General features: G+C 38.0%; 1 protein-coding gene across 1 annotated transcript; it reads left to right on the forward strand.

The window, feature by feature from the left end:
- The first annotated feature begins 5,952 nt into the window (after positions 1-5,952).
- On the forward strand, positions 5,953-16,830 carry LOC122305032 (FRIGIDA-like protein 4a). Its single transcript, XM_043117298.1, has 3 exons — positions 5,953-6,951; positions 15,781-15,956; positions 16,060-16,830. Exons 1-3 carry the CDS (start codon positions 6,111-6,113, stop codon positions 16,630-16,632), a joined length of 1,590 nt encoding a protein of 529 aa, XP_042973232.1. The 5' UTR covers positions 5,953-6,110; the 3' UTR covers positions 16,633-16,830.
- The last annotated feature ends 537 nt before the right edge of the window (positions 16,831-17,367 follow it).

The raw sequence follows: 17,367 nt of genomic DNA on the forward strand, positions 1-17,367 counted from the left end.
AAGGCTTGAAAATTTAGGAATTATACAAATCATTTCTCTTTTTCTAATAGAGAAATACTACTCTTTGTCTTAAATTTTGTTATTTTTTATCTTACTAATCAATGTTGTACATTTTAAATGATTTTATTAATCAACTACTTCAATAAAAAAATAATTTAGAAATACGACGTACCAATTGCTGTTAACAAGAATGATTTGAAAATCAACATTAAGAACGTCATTTTCCTTTTTAATACCGCACTTCGTCCTGCACTTTTCAAAAACATGGTGCGTACTTCTCTTTACCCAATTGAGCTGAGCCGACTGGAAACTCGTTAGCTTTGCAACAAGTTACAAGCTAGCCAACTTGGACCATTCTATTTCTAGTCTTATCGACTACAACATGTGCTTATATATATATATATACACACTTCTTTAACATGCATGTTTGACTCTCTGGGAGGAAATTAAGCTCTTGGTTTCAAAGCTTCATTGGGCAGAAACCTTGGTGCCGAAATGGACATCAGAAGCTGGTCCTGTTCACGCAGCAGAGCCATCCAACTGGGGAAGTGCTACGAAGAGGTTGAATCTACAAGCCTACCTTCTAGCAGATCAAACAAGTTGAGGTGGAAAGTGTTGTGGATGAAGTTCAAGAAAGAAAAGAGTAAGATTTTTAAATCTCCAGCTCCAGTTCATATGCCCTATGATCCATACACTTACTCACAGAATTTTGACCAAGGATCTTCATGGGATGAACCCGATACCCTCTCCCGGTCTTTCTCCGTTCGTTTTTCCGATCCTTCCAGGTCCTTTCGAAGGGAAAGGGTTATGTAAGCATTAGCAAAGTCAGAAGGAAGTTGGTATGGCAATATTATATGACTCCTCTGTATTTAAGCCTGGAATGCAGCATACTATTAAATAGCCATGAGTTTGAATCTCTATATGTGCGTTTGTGCACTCAATCTCCATCTGTGGATGACTGAAATGGTGAGAAGATTCTTTGGCAAACTTTTATTCTCTCTGTATATGTATGGCTGCCTGTATTTATGTGTTTCTTAGGCATTTGTGGGATATTGTTATTGAACATGCTAGTCCTTGCCTTCTATCATGATCAGTTTATTGCCAAAATTTGCTTCTTTTCCATCTTCCCCTATCTTGAGGAGCTTGTAGAGGAGAGAGGCCACCCTCCTTCCCCCATTTTCTAAAGTTTGTAAGAATCTAATTATTGTTATTGGTCCTGCAACTATATTTCCCTTGTTAGTAGGATCTAAGCATGTTTATTAATGGTTGACCAGGCTGAAGGTTTTGACTGATAACTACCGAAATAAAATACATTAGCAAATGCTAAACCTGTTGGAGAGACAGAAATGTTACCATGGAACATCTTTCATTTGCAACCACTCAAATAGAATATAGGATAGAAACGGCCATCGGTTAGTTCCTTTTACTTTATTCTGCACCAAGTTGAGATGCTTTAGGAGAACTTTGTTCTTCTATCAGATCAACTTCTCATGTTCTGTGGTAGACTATTCATTGATATCAGAAAGGAATCTTCAAGCATTTTTGCCATGAGGTTGAGAGCTGGTTTGGTACTGATTTCTCAAAAAGAAAATGATAAGAAAAAATAAAAGGATTCGCCTTCTATTAATTGGATCACGAGCATAGGTAACGTAGAATCGTCAAACAAGCATCTCAAATTGTAGAGGGGAGATAGCGGCGGATTTCATGATAATTCATAGGCATCTGGAAATTACTGCTGCTTAGGTATTATTAACTGGGATGAATAATATATAAATTCGTAATCATTCAATTTGACCCAATGGTTTTTTAATCATGGTGGCTTATAGCTGGATGCTCCATCTGCTGCCGAAACTGCTAGAAATTGAAGTCATTCTCGTTGAATTATTCTTCATCTTTGAAAAAAGCTCCAAGACTTAACCAGCTGTATAGCAAGCAGCATCCTTATCTTCTGACATATTGATCCAGAAAATTAGAAACAAGGGTTTGACAAACATAGCAACTGACGACAGGCGCAAACTCCGCAAAGGGCTGCTAGCCCACCTAATGAATTTGCAGACAGTACTTAATCCACACAAAATTAAGAGACTAGCCCACATCCATAAAAATTTAAAGAGGTTCCATAGTTATAAATAAAGTTCACGTCTTTGAGGATGCTTAGAAAGAATATGCTGAATGGTTCTGCATCAATATTTGCTTAATTCCTTGATCAGCACGACAGCTAGTCGATGGATGACCTGGAGCAAGGTAACCATGTTAGTTAGGTCCAACCATAAATGCAAGGCAACTAACAACAGATCGAATAATTATTAATTGAGGTAGCCTGACGATGAGGGCAAAGGGAGCAAGCTAGCTATCATGCATGAGAAATGACAACCTTAATATGTAGTACTTCTGTATCAGCTTGATACTTCGCATAGAATCTTATATATTTTAGGCTATACATGCCCCACTAGATATAAAATTTATTAATTTTTTATTAAAACCATTCTCTTCGATCACATTGTCAAAGAGGTATCTCTATTAATTAATGCTGTGGGTCAAAGCCAAATACGTCGTTATCGGTCCCGGCAATTAAAAAAATGTGAAGTTTATGTCATGAGTTCAAGCTTCTATTCAAAAAAGAAGATGAGCTCCTTCGCAGTATGTGTCGTTTTTCTGTTGATTGGTAGATTGGTTAGATTACCTTACTGTATTACAAAACTCAATAAACTTCTCTCGCATGTCTCTACCATCATCATTGTTTTGAAGCTTGATAAATTTATTGGGATTATATAATCCTTTCACATACACTTCGGCCACACTTATTTTAAGAAAATAATTTATCAGGTTCTAAAGTATGCAAGTTGCTCACAATCATTTTATTAATGCCGTGTTTCACACGCCTTTGGGCTAGACTCTTAACAATTCGGATATTCGACCTTAGGCCTACGAACACAAAGAAAACACTGTGAGATAGGGGCTATGACGGTGCCCAGAGAGTCTCTAATGCTAAAGTTATTATTGCCTTAGAGTTTAGTATGTGAGTATTGAGAGTTCAGAGAGAGCTCATAGTACCTAATGATCGTCTTATATATCTAATTTCTGAGGCCAACTACCCATTTCCCGTGTCAGATGTACATCTTACCTTAGCTACCCCTTAGAGCATTGGCAATGACCTATGCATCTTCATATTCATCTTCATATTTACATAATATCCCTCTAAATTAATCTACATTGGATTATGTATCTTCAAAATTTTGAAGAACTATGAATAGTATTTATTCATGTTTGAAGAACTACAATTCACTCTTCAAACATTATTTTATTATTTTTTCTCTCTCCTACTTATTAAAATCAATTTTGTAAAATTTGTATTAAGATGATTTTAATATATCAAATTTATATTAAGTTGATGATATAAAGTGTTTTTTTAGTATATATTAATATTTATTGATAAAAGTGGTTATTTTGATATATAAAATTGATAATATTTAGATATATGAAATTTGTATTTTTGAGTACATTGTGTTAATTGTAAAATATATAAAAATAATAATTTTAAGAAAAGAATAAAATAATAATAATATTTTATTATTATTTGGTTCAAAAATGCATAATTCAATGTGAGAGTTTTTCTTTATATGCAAAATCAATCTTCAAAAGTTATGATTTTGAAGATGCATATAGAGAAATCAATGTTAGTGCTCTTAGTTAGGTGTCATAAACGCAACGTGACCTTCTATCCCTTCTACCCAGAAGGAGGTGCACTCAACTAGTTTTCTCCTACCCGTTGTTAGGAGATTAAAGGTTTCATGCGTTTACCACCTACCTGCTTATACAGACTCCCTGGAACTAGGCGGCGTAGGGGGAGGCCAGAGTGGCGTCACTTGCTCTCCTTCCTTTTGGGCCGGGGGCTCCGTGTGGGCAGAGGGATTGCCTAGCCAGCCCAGGCTCCTTATATCTAGACTTACACTCCTGTGCCTAAGGCCCAAGGGAAAAAATCCCCTACACATTTATTTAAAAAAAAAAAAAAAACGAAGAAAAAAAAAAAGGAACACAAATCTAATATCTAACTTTACTCATTTAATTAACTAACAGTTATTCTAAGGAACTATTAAATTTAAAATTTTTATTTAATTTTAACGAGTATAGTTCAGTAATGGACGAATGGTCAAGGATACAAAATTTTAATTAGAATCTACAAATACAAATATACGCAAAGGGAGGTTTAAGCGAAAAATCAAAGAGAAGTCTTCGATAAAGGGCAGAAACGAAGAAGTTTTGAGGTAAAGTTATAATACATATTAGTTAAAGGGCGATTATGCAAATCAGCCAAAACTAAGAGCATTGTTAACAGATTAGCTATAATCAAATTCTTTAGCTTTTAGATACAATAAATGTAAAAATAAAATCAAATGAAAAATACTTTAACCATAAAAAGATTATGTAAAAGTAAACTTATAAATTGATATAATTTAATGTGGTACATCAGATTGTAAAGTTACTTTAATATAAAATAGATTTAACGTATTCTATGAAACAACATTAGTTTGTAAGTTTACTTTATATAATATTTTTATGTATGTAACAGTTCTCAATCAAATTTAGTTGTTACTGTATTGGGAGCAAATCTTTATTTTATTATTTTTATGCAACTCTCCATTTCTCCTTTAGATATTTTCAAAACATTTGGTAAAATAAAATATGGTTAGATTGAAAAATAAAATACATGTAGTTGAAAAATTTAATTTTTAACCTATAATTTAATTAGAATATGATTACTAATTAACATATAATAGGTAAAACAGTAAAATATGATTAAATAAAATATTTAATTTTATAAATTATAAATTACTCATTTTTATATAATGAATAAATGGATAATGCAATATGAAGATTTAATATAAATAGTCAAAACTAAATTCATCATATATTATTTAATTATTATATCATTATATATAAAGTGGCTATCTAATGAAATTTTGTTGGTTTAACGGTTTTTGTTGTTTTACCGTTAAAATTAACGCTGTTAGTTGCATAAATAAATTAAAGTGACTCTCTCTCTTCTTAAAAGTTCTGTTTTTTTTTTTTTTTAATCTTTCCAATCACTTATGAATAAATTCATAGTTATCAAAGTTCATACAACATACATCGATCTTAAAACTAATGCATTGATGATAATTTATTTAGGAGGTATATTAGATATATATTATATATATCTATATAAATTATATAAATATATATTCTATATTATATTATATATATGATATTTTATGTAAATTATAATTTATATATAAATTTATATATGTGATTTAAAATTTCTATTCATTCCTTATATAAACAAATAGAAATATAAAATAATTAAGTTTAAATCTATTTACCAACTACATTTATGAATACAATTATTCCAACAAAATATTATTTATTTATCAATTTAAATTCATTATCAAACATTAAAATCAAATAATAATATCTTATAAAAATCTTAACATTGATTTCTTTATAAAAATTATCATTTTTTAAAAATAATCGCTTTATTAAATTAAGAAAGCGTACTCTATACGTTACTTTACTGTTAACAATTTGTCTTCTGCACTGCATAATTTTAATTCAAAGTTCGTTTTTTTTTTGTTTCACATATTTGTTATTTTCAACTGCATTCAAAAGCACATGCAATAGTAAGTAATAAAATTTTAATTCTAAATGTTTTAAAACCGAGTTAAGTTTATCTTATGATTTAATGTTAGAAATTATATATTTTTTTTAAAGTATTATATTATTAATCAAAATCTTTTTCTTAATAAAAATAATATTAATTCTTAAAAATAACATTTCTACGTACAGGTCGAACGTCCCTTTACTAATAATAAAAAATAAAAATTAATATAAATAAAATAATCAAAACCTAAATTTATTTTACATTCATTAAATAATGATAATAATAATAATAATGATATCGTATACATGTACGTAATCCAAATTCCAACAAGGCTCTACCTTCTTCCTCAAAAACACACACTGACACTCTCCTTCCTGCCAACTGGGACTTTAGGGTTCGTTCCCTCTAGATTTTCCCAAATCTAATATCTATAACCTCCACGAACTCACAGTTTTACCTAAATTTCCCATCAATGGCGACAGAGCTAGTTATCAGTACAGACGGAGTCCGGAAGTTCTTCGATGACCTAGAAGCCCAAAAGACTATTCTGTCCTCCTGCACCCAGCTATTCACAACCCTGTCCAATCGCTTCGCCTCCCTCAAGGATTCCCTCTCCCTGAAATCGCAATCCTTGGAATCCAAAATCCAAGCCCTGGAATCCACTTCTCGGGAAACGCTCGAATCCCTCTCCCACCGCGAGGATTCAATTATGGAGCGCGAGTCCGCGGCAGCCGCCCGCGTCGAGGAGCAGCGGGAGGCCGCCCTGGCAGAGTTCGATAAAACCGTTTCCGGGACCGCTGAGTTGTCCGAAACCCTGAAATCCCTTTCCCGGAAAATGGATTCCTCGGGGCTGTTGAGGTTCATTGTGTCGAAGCGGAAAGAGTCGGTGTCGTTGCGGGCGGAGATTTCGAAGGCGATAGCTGAGGCAGTGGACCCGCCGACACTGGTTTTGGATGCCATGGAAGAGTTTCTGGGTAAGAAATCGGCGGATAGGCGATGGGCTTGTGGAATGCTGGTTCAGGCGCTGTTTCCGGACAGTTTTTGGAAGGGAAAAAAGAATAACGGCCCGGAGTTTTCGAGCAGTGTGGTGGAGAGGGTGGCGGGGATTTTGGAGCTGTGGAAGGGACAAATGGACGAAGAAGGTGGGGCATTGGGCGCGGCCGAGGCTGTCATGCTTTTGCAAATGATTGTTGGGTTCGGGTTGAGGTCGACTTTCGATGAGGAGTATTTGAAAAAGCTGGTGGTGGAGTTTGCCGCCAGGAGGGATATGGCAAAGCTCGCGGCTGCGTTAGGATTTGGAGAGAAATTGGGAGGTTGGTATTGACTTGCTTATGGCTAATTGTTATTTATTTTTATTTTATTTTTTATGTTTTATTTTTATAAGTAAAAATATTATATATATCAATAGGAGTAACCAAGTACACTGGATGTAGACAAGAAAACACTTAGCCTATACTAGAGTGCCCCGAATGACTCAAAAGCCCGTGAAAACTACCCAAAACACACCATCTTTTTAAATTTTCATTTGTTTGTTTTATATTAGAACTACATGATAACTTACTTTTTTCGTGATTTACCATTTACTTGCCCTTTGTGTTTCAAAGTCCTTATTGGGTGAAGACTAATTCGTGCATAAGGTGAACCTTTAATTCAGAAGCCATTGCTTTAGAATGGGTGTTTGCATCTTATAACGTGATAGCATTATAGTGCATTTGAACATTTTATAGCTTTTTTGTGTTTCATTTTCTATGTCATATATGACCTAACTGGAGCTGTCACAAACATTGTTGCACTGAGTGATATAACAAACGATGAAAATTAGAACCAGTGATATAGTGAAATCTTGAATCACTATAACCATTGTTTTATGTGGATGGCTTCCTTTTCCTTCCTGGAAAACCTATTTTGGGTGATGGTAGTTATGGAGGCAATGCAAGATGACTAATGTCTCGCAATCTTGCTTGACAAATGCTATGTAAGATGCAATGTGATAAGAGGAATGGACAAAGATAAAGCACCGGGTCCAGATGGGTTTTCGTGGCATTTTTTCAGGCATGTTGGGACATTGTTTTTTATTTATTTATTTATTTTATTCCACCTATCATCTGCTACACTGCTGCGAGTTGAGTGCTATTGTGAGGCCTATTCGAGCATGCTAGTAGATCCACCATACTCTTAGGCATAACCCAACTCAGCCCAGCTCTACTAAGGATTCCAGCCCATAACTCCCAGACACCTCACAATGTAAAAGCAAATGATATATCGATTCCCCACTCCTTTTACACATATAGCACCACTCCATGACAATCATACCTCGCTTTCGTAGATTATCAACTGTTAAAATCTTCCCATGTGCAGCTGTCCAGGTAAAGAAAGCAACTTTAGATGGTACTAAAACCTTCCATATACTCTTCCACAGAAAGAAAGTGGGTTGTTGGATTGTCAAAACCTTGTAAAAAGATTTAACAGTAAACTTTTTTCTCCATGTGAGTCCACAACATACTGTCACCCCCATTGCTTCCTAACTTTGCTGAATACAAATAACTGTAAAAGTCTGCTAGCTCTTCAAGTTCCCGGTTCTGAGCATTTCTTGTAAAGGTGACATTCCAAGTCACTGTCCCATTGGCACGACAAAGTACTTCTGAAATTGGAGCCTGCTTATTTTCAGCCAAGTTATAAACAACTGGAAAAACAGTGCAAAGAGTACTCTCCCCACTCCATATGTCGAACCAAAAGTGGATTCGTGCTCCATCACCCACCTCTGAGATATTTTTCAAAAGTGGTCCACCCCTCTCTTATGAATTTCCATAGGCTTACTCCATAAGACCCCCTACCCTCTTTAGAACACCACCCCCTCCACGCACAACCATATTTGTGATCAATAACCTTTCTCCACAACGAGTTCCCTTCCATTTGGTAACTCCACAGCCACTTCCCTAATAGTGCCTTGCTAAAAACACACAAATTTCACACCCCTAACCCCCCATTCGCAATCGGACATCTCACCCTTTGCCAACTGACAAGGTGAAATTTGAATTTCTCCCCCATACCACCCCACAAAAAAGCTCTAAACAACTTTTCTATCCGGTTTGCCACACCCACCAGTAGTGGGAAGAGAGAAAGATAGTAAGTTGGAAGATTGGAAAGGGTGCTTTTGATGAGGGTTAATCTCCCCCCTTTTGATAGGTATAACCGCTTCCAATTCGATAATCTTTTCTCAATCTTCTCTACCACTCCATCCCAAATACTCTTTGCTTTGAATGATGCCCCCAAGGGAAGTCCAAGATATTTCATAGGAAGAGAGGCAATTTTACAACCCAATAACTCTGCTAAAGAGGCTATATTACTCACATACCCCGCCGGATCCAACTCCGACTTTCCCAAGTTCACCTTGAGTCCCGAAACAGCTTGAAAACATAACAAAACTGCCCTTAGAGCTTGATTCTGGCCACTAACAGCATTACAAAAAATGAGAGTATCATCCACAAAATGTAAGTGAGGAATGGAACTAACATTACTATTGCTGCCCACTGAAAAACCAGCAAGAAAACCCCCCTTTACGGCAGCCTCCATCATGCGACTCAATGCCTTCATTACAACAACAAAAAGGAAAGCGGGAGCGGGTCTCCTTGACTCAAACCCCTAGAAGTCTGAAAAAATCTACATGATCTTCCATTGACTAAAACTGAAAACCGAGGGGTCGAGACACAATGTTTAATCCATTCACACCATCTATCCCTTAAACCACATCTTCTAAGCATATAGAGAAGAAAGTCCCAACGCACATGGTCATAAGCCTTTTCTATGTCTAGCTTGCAAAGCAACCCCAGGATTACTTCTCTTAACCGGCTGTGCAAACACTAATTTGCTATCAAAACTGAATCCAAAATTTGCCAGCCCCGAACGAAAGCATTTTGAGGTTTGGAAATGAGATTGTCCATAACCAAACTCATACGATTAGCTAACACCTTAGATATGATTTTATAAATCTCACCTACCAAACTGATAGGCCTGAAGTCTTTCAATTCATAGGCACCAACTATCTTCGGAATAAGAGCCATGAGTAGCATTTAGTGACTTCTCAAACTTATGACTAAAATGAAAAGCATGAAAAATCTGCATCATTTCCTCCTTCACTATATCCCAACACTCTTGAAAGAAAGCCACAGAAAAACCATCCGGGCCCGGGGCTTTATCTTTGCACATACCTTTCACCACAAGATGCACTTCCTCTTCATCAAACGGCCTCTCCAACCAACCTGCTACATCCGAATCCAGCTAGTCAAAAATTAAACCATCAAGTTTGGGATGCCATTCTACTTTTTCAGCAAGGAGATCCTCATAATACTGCACTATATGATCTTGGATTTCTTCGGGAGAATGTAACACATTTGAGCCGGAATGGAGGACTTCAATAGTGTTGTTGCGCCTATGTGAATTAGCCACCTTGTGATAGAACTTAAGTGCATTTATCCTCCTCCTTCAACCAAAGCGACCTTGATTTTTGCCTCAAGATATTTCTTCCATCAACAAAACTTTCTCAATTTCGGTCACCACCTCATTCTTCCTTAACAAAGAGATCTCATTAACTTCCCCTTCCTCCAATGTATGCAACTCATCCCAAAGGATATTTTTCTGCACTTCCGTATGTCTAAATACTGCTTTATCCCACTTCTTTACATCGGACTTAAGGGCTTTAAGTTTACTCGCCACTATGAAGCTAGGGGTACCACCAAAAGAATAACCATCCCACCAAGCTCTTACCTTCTCCACAAATCCTTCAACTTTCAGCCACATATTCTCAAATTTGAAGGAACGCCTACCCCCATGAAAGCCACCACAATCAAGCAAAATTGGGAAGTGATCGGAACATACATGTGGCAACCTTTTCTGACATAGATCCAGAAAGTGTCTCCTAAGAAGAAGAGACTAGAAATCTATCCAGCCGGGACCCCCCTCGACTATTGGACCAAGTATAGGCCCCCCTATCAACGGAATTTCCACAAGATTCAAGTCAAATATCAGCTCAGAAAAGGTTTCCATTGCACCTGTCGACCTAGAAGCCCCCGCCCTTTCACTAGGGAACTGAACAATATTAAAATCTCCACAAAAACCCAAGGTAAATTCCATGAGGAATATAGACCCGCAAATTCCTCCCACAAATAACTTCTCTCTCTATCCACATCGGGCCTATACACACCTGCTAAAGCCCACATCCACCCATCCTCAATGTTTTTAAAAGTTACAGCTATAGAAAACAACCCAATACAATCCTCAACCATCTCCACTACTCTCTTATTCCACATCACCAGCACACCTCCCGAAGCCTCCGATGAAGCTAAATAACACCACCCCACAAAAGAGAGATCCCACAAGCTACGAATTATGTATCTATCAATACCACACAACGTAGTCTCTTGAAGGCAAACAATGTCAACCTTCCAACTACGGAGAAGGGATCTAATGTGAAGACGTTTATTCACATCATTGATCCCCCTTACATTCCAAGAAAGGATTTTGGGCTTCATTAAAAGACGATGACCCCCTTCCCTTCAACCTCTCCCTCCCTGCACTTCCCTCCTTGTTATCGTAGTTAATAGAACTTTTTAGGCGTTTCAACTCCCTATCTTGTTTCACTGCTGATTTCAGGACTGTAGTTCTCCCTGCCCCTTATCACAATTAGAAGGGCCTTAAACTGATCTTCAAACCCAACACACGATATCCCCACACTCATGAAGTTTCTCTACTTCTTTTAACACCCAATTCATTGTTAAACTATAAGCTGGCTTTGGAGAGAGAGTACATAGGGGGGGATAGGGCTATCCATCTCATCCTTATCTCCCTCTGCACTGCTGGTCACAATATCTGTAGGATGATCCATGAATTCAGCCTCCTTCAACGCTTCTGATGATACCCCAGTACCTCCCTCTAGCCCCCCTTCCAATTCCAGCAACCCCTCTGATAGAGGACTAGGTGCGTCTTCGAAATCCCCCAAATCCATGTCCACTCCAACCTCCTTGCAAACTAAATGTAGATCAGACCCGTGTGAAGACTCATCATCTGAGAGGGTCCCTTTAATCAATAGCTCATCATCCCCTTCTTCCACAGTGCACAAAACCATTGAAGGGGTCTTCAAAACACCAGAAGGAGAAGGCAATCCATGAGAGGGACCAGAAAGGTGCTTGTAGCCCTCAACCCAAGGGAACCCAATGGAGGTCGAAGCCTCCATGCAAAAATTTCTCCCATCTGAAGTCAGGGATGAGCCCAAAATAAGAGCCAGAGGCCCTAGGGGAGGCCATCAGCACTTTTTGAAACACAGGTGAGCTCGCCGGCTCTTTCTGTGTCACCAGCAAGGTCCTCGAGGCCTAGGAGCAAGCGACAGCTAACGCCTTTTGCTTCAGGGGGTTGTGCTTCTCTGCAAGGGTATGAGATGCACCCTCGAGGTTGCCGTGGGTTTGCTGGTGACTATCGGTGGGTTCTGTGCCGCCGGAGAGGCAGTTGGGCCGACCGCCGAGGGGGAAGGGTCTTTATGGCCCAAGCATTGGGTGTCTCGGGCTTGAGCGAGCCCCTCGGCTCTCTAGGAAGGATCGGGCCTAGTGGTCTCGGGCCTAAGGCCCACAGGCTCACAAGCCCCCATTTGCACAGATTGTGGGCACACAAGCCCCCTCAAGCCCTAGCTCAGACCAGAAACTCCCTCTGTATGATTTTAGATGAGATGAGATGATTTTAGATGAAAGTTGAATAAAATATTGTTAACATATTATTTTTTAATATTATTATTGTTTTGAAATTTGAAAAAATTAAATTATTTATTATATTTTGTGTGGGAATTTGGAAAAGTTGTAATGATGAGATGAAACCGTCTCCGTATCCAAACTAAGCCTTAATGCTAAGTTCATTGAGCTTATCCCTAAAAAAGTTGGTTCCTTGGAGGTGAAGGATTTTCGACCCATCAGTCTTGTAAGTGGCATGTACAAGATTATCTCAAAGGTGCTTGCTAAATGTTTGAGTGTGATTATGGGGAAGATTATCACAAAGTCCCAAAATGCCTTTATCAAGGGAAGACAAATACTTGACTCTGTTCTCATTGCTAATGTATGCTTGGAGAGTGGAATTAGAGGCAGTGTTCTAGGCATCCTTTGCAAATTGGATATGGAGAAGATTTTTGACCACGTCAATTGAGGTTTTTTTTATATATATCCTTGATAGGTCTGGTTTTGGAGATAAATGGTGTAAGTGGAATATGGATGAAGCATTGCATATCTTCAGCTAGATTTTCAGTCATGGGGAATTGCACCCCAGCTGGTTTTTTTAATATCTCTCGGGGACTGAGATAAGGGGATCTGTTGTCCCCTTTTCTCGTTGTTTTAGTTATGGATGTGTTGAGTAGAATGTTGAAGGTGGCGGTGGATAGAGGTTTTATCTCGGGCTTCTTAGTGTGGAGAATTAGTGGATCACATTCTTCTTCATTGTAATGTGTCGAAGGCTTTGTGGGATGAGGTTTTTACCAAGCTTGGCATTGTTTGGGTGATGTCCAAGAGTGTGGTGAATCTTTTGGCTTGTTGGAGAGGGGTTCAAGGAAATCATCAAATAGCGGTTGTATGGAAGATGGTTCCTCTTTGTCTTATGTGGTGTATTTGGAATGAGAGGAATGGCCGTTGTTTTAACAATAGAGAACACTCGGTGGATGGGATTTTTTTCATCCTTTGTTGCTTTGGGCTTCAGTCATTGTAGTGGATGGGTTCAGTCCCAATGACTTTCGTTCTGTTTTTCAGCTTTAGCTTGTAATTAGGTGTTTTCTCTTGTATACTTCATGTATACTTGGGCTATACCTAATTACGTGATTTCAATAAATTTCTTAGTTAAAAAAAAAATGTAAGATGCAATCAAACTATATATTTGTGAGTTGACCAACATTTGCTTTACTGTACTTGAATAGTTAAATGAAATAGCTCTCAATGTCTTATTCTCATTATGATAAAGATAATCATCTAACCATTTTGAAGTTACTGGGAGAATTATATTGTTACAAACGAGTATTGTCATGCAATTGTAATAGATTTCATTATACATTGAAATATCAAGTTGATATGAGAATCACTTACTGTAGAAATAACTTGGCTTGTATGGTTTCAGATGAGATCTCTTTTAAATTTGTAGGTGAAAACGAAATGTAATAATTTTTTTTTTAAGTAAAAATATTATATATATCAATAGAAGTAACCAAGTACACTAGACGTATACAAGAAAACACCTAGCCCATACTAGAGTGCCCCGAATCACCCAAAAGCTCGTGAAAACTACCCTAAATACACCAAACCCGAATTGGAATGGAACACACCTCCCCAACTCCAGCCCCTTGTTTCCCGTACACCAGACCTTCTACAAGACCGTCTTCACAATGCCCTCCCTTTAGCCTTCCCTCAACTTGAATTACCTCCCTTAGTGTCGTAGTTAATTGTCCATGAAAGATGCTTTAACTCCCTGCTTTTCTTGAAATTTGATTTGATTTCAAGCGCGTGGCTCGCCTCAATCACAGTGAATAGAGCTTTAATTTGATCTTCATATGCATCATTTGAAATCCCCACGATTTGCTTAAACCCGTTAACTTTATTAAGAACCCAATCCGATGGTGAACCTGCTATATCATTTAACAGAGGAAGAGAAACCAGTGGAGCAACATTATCCCTAGACCCAGTACCCAACTACACTCCCAACTCTAAGCCTTTCTCCACACTAGGCACCAACGACAAATCCTGAGTCTCCTCGACAACTAAATGGTTGATGTCCATTGTTTCTGTCACCATAAGAGGTTCCTCCCCTCCATTGATGATGTCATTGCTGAAAATTGTTTCACCCCCCGACAATCATTGTAGTTCTACTTTGTCAGATCCTATTGCTCCCACAGGAATAGAACAGGTAGGGAAAGCACTAAAAGATGCCGGCGTCCAACGACCCCTATCTGTGACAGTGTAGAAAAGCCCTTTACCAACTCACTTGAGGCCTTCGAACCTATAGGATCTACCCCTCCCTCCCTCGTCCTTTTTTGACCCACCACCGAAACCTACTCCTAGGTCCAACTCCTTATCCCCTTGAATCATCAAATCTCTCACATACTCCATAACTCCCGTCGATTGAGCTTTGACGTCCCACAAGATCCCCTCAAATTCTCCCAATATCACCTGACGGTCTTTGTCTCCAACAAACGCCTTACCCTTTCCTTCTACCGTGGAGCTGATCTTGACTAGACTACCCACCTGTGACCTCAACACCACAGTGTACGAAGCACCTTTGACTGAGTAACACCTTCCCACTATCTTTCCATCAACAAACTCCCCATTGTTGTTTACATGCTTCAGAATAGTGGCTTTGTACCTATTAACGCTTTGAATGGACTAAAGAAAGCCTTTCCATCCATTGCCATTAACACCTTCTAGAATCACCAAAAACCCTTTCCTCCTACCATTTTGGAAATCTGAGAGTTGCAGAAAGCTACCCCTTGCATTAAACTGATATTGAATAATGAGAACTCCATTACTGATTCTTAGCTCTCTGAAGAATCCTTCTTGACATTTAAGTTCTAAACAATCCTCTATCCCCTTTGCCACCCTCGAAATTGCTGTCCCACCTAGACACATAAACTTAGCTAACCTTTTGCTATGTTCATAGATACGAAATCTATTTCCTCCCTCTTCCATAAAAACGAAATGTAATCCTCCATGGAGTCTTGAAGAAATATGCTATCATTGTACATTGTTGTGAATATTGTGGTGTGATAAGTCCCTAGTTCTCTTCTAAAATAACCTATCCAAAAAAAAAAAGTTCTCTACTAAAATATAAAATTATATTTAGTGAAGTTACAATGTAGAAACAAGGCTTTTAATTAAATAAAAAGTGAATGTATGAGTGTAGGATTGATTGGACCTTTATTTTTTACTTGTTTGTGATAGGCCGTAATGTTATCTTTTCCATATGCTTCTTTTCATTTGACTGTATCTCCTTTATATAGTGACTCCTGAGATAAGCTACGTATCCAAATAAAATACGAGTTGCTTCCTTCCTAATTCATTTTTCTGGATGCCCAAATTTCAATAATTATTTCTGTTGCATCCTCTTTGTTAAAGAAATACTTTTCGCTACAGAGATTATTGATGAACTGGTGAAGAGTGGTAAAGAGATAGAGGCTGTGTATTTTGCTTATGAGGCTGGTTTGACTGAAAGATTTCCTCCGGTTTCTCTGATCAAGTTGCACCTCAAGAACTCCAAAAAGAATGCTAGCACCATATTGAAGAATGGCAATAACAGCATGGCTGCAACAGTATGTGTAACACTCGCAAATTTAAGTTTTCCAATAATTTATGTTGTCACATTAGAGTTTATGTACTTGTTACACGATTCCTTACTATAAATCAACCTTTTAGGAGGAGTCGAGCACTCTGGAGTTGAATTCCATTAGAGCAATCATCAAATGTGTTGAAGACCACAAGCTTGAATCAGAGTTTTCCCTCGATAGCTTGAGGAAGCGGGTTACTCATCTGGAGAAAGCCAAGGCAGAACGTAAGAAGAGTTCGTCAGCAGCTGGTAAGCCTCAAAATAAGCGAGCTTATGGTGCCAGTGGTGGCCGGGGCAGCGGACCACCTTCTTTCCGTCCATCCAAAGCAGCCAAATTTAGTAATACCTACCCTTCCTCCTTCAGCCGGAGGAACCCAGCTCCTCCTGCACAAAGCCCGACTGCAAGATATACTGGGCCATATAACTATCCTAGCCATAGTGTGTACGAGGGTCCCAGTGCAACCCCTTATGCTTCCAGCTACGGTGTGCCCCACAGTCAAAGTCCTGCAATTCCCAGACAACACTACTCACTTCCTGTTGACGGTATAAGCGCTGCTGGGTATCGGGCTGGTGGTTCTTATGGAGCCCAGACTAGCTATGGTGGTTATGATTACGGCAATGCTGCTCCACCCTCTTACCAACCTTCATCATATACACAATAATTCAGAAGCAGGAATAGCTAGATATTAGAGGTTGGTTTTTTTATTTGTTAGTTGCAGAGGGGCTCCCCGTTTGAGAATGCCGTTTTATCTTCTTTTTTTCCTTTGTTTTCGGCTGCCCTCCTTGGTGGCTTGACCGGGAATAACTCAAGGCTCCCCATGGATTATATACCTTAAATGAAGTAAAGGTGGATTTGATTATCATGAGTCCACAGATTTTTGTGGAATTTTTTTTTATTTTTTTTGCCTTACTTTTCCCGGTGAAATTGAACATTTCCAGTTTGGTTGGAAAGTAGGTGCTGAATGGCGAATCCCTGTCGGTGGGTTTGCTGTGGACTCTTTTGACATTGAGATCGAGCTGTAGGGATTACCCAAATGATCTCTCCCTTCTACCGGAGATATGCACGCATCTTTTCTTGAACAATGTCACCATTAATCCTCAATCTAACCATTAAACAACAAATCCCTACTCTTTTCATACAATTTAACATATGAAAAATTTAGTTGTAAGTATAATTACATATTAATATGTACATTAATTTAATATGATTAATCAAAAAGTAGATTTTATTAAAAATAATGTTAATTTAAATTTTGAATATGATGGAATCAATAGTGGTATGTAGATTAGTATATTTTATTTGTATGCAGTAAAATTTATACAAAATGAAAGAGAGCCTAAATAATCACTCTTAAGAGCATGGGCAATGGCCTAGCCATTGCCAAGTCCATAATTTA

Source organism: Carya illinoinensis, chromosome 3, assembly GCF_018687715.1.
Source record: "Carya illinoinensis cultivar Pawnee chromosome 3, C.illinoinensisPawnee_v1, whole genome shotgun sequence".
Lineage (NCBI taxonomy): Eukaryota > Viridiplantae > Streptophyta > Magnoliopsida > Fagales > Juglandaceae > Carya > Carya illinoinensis.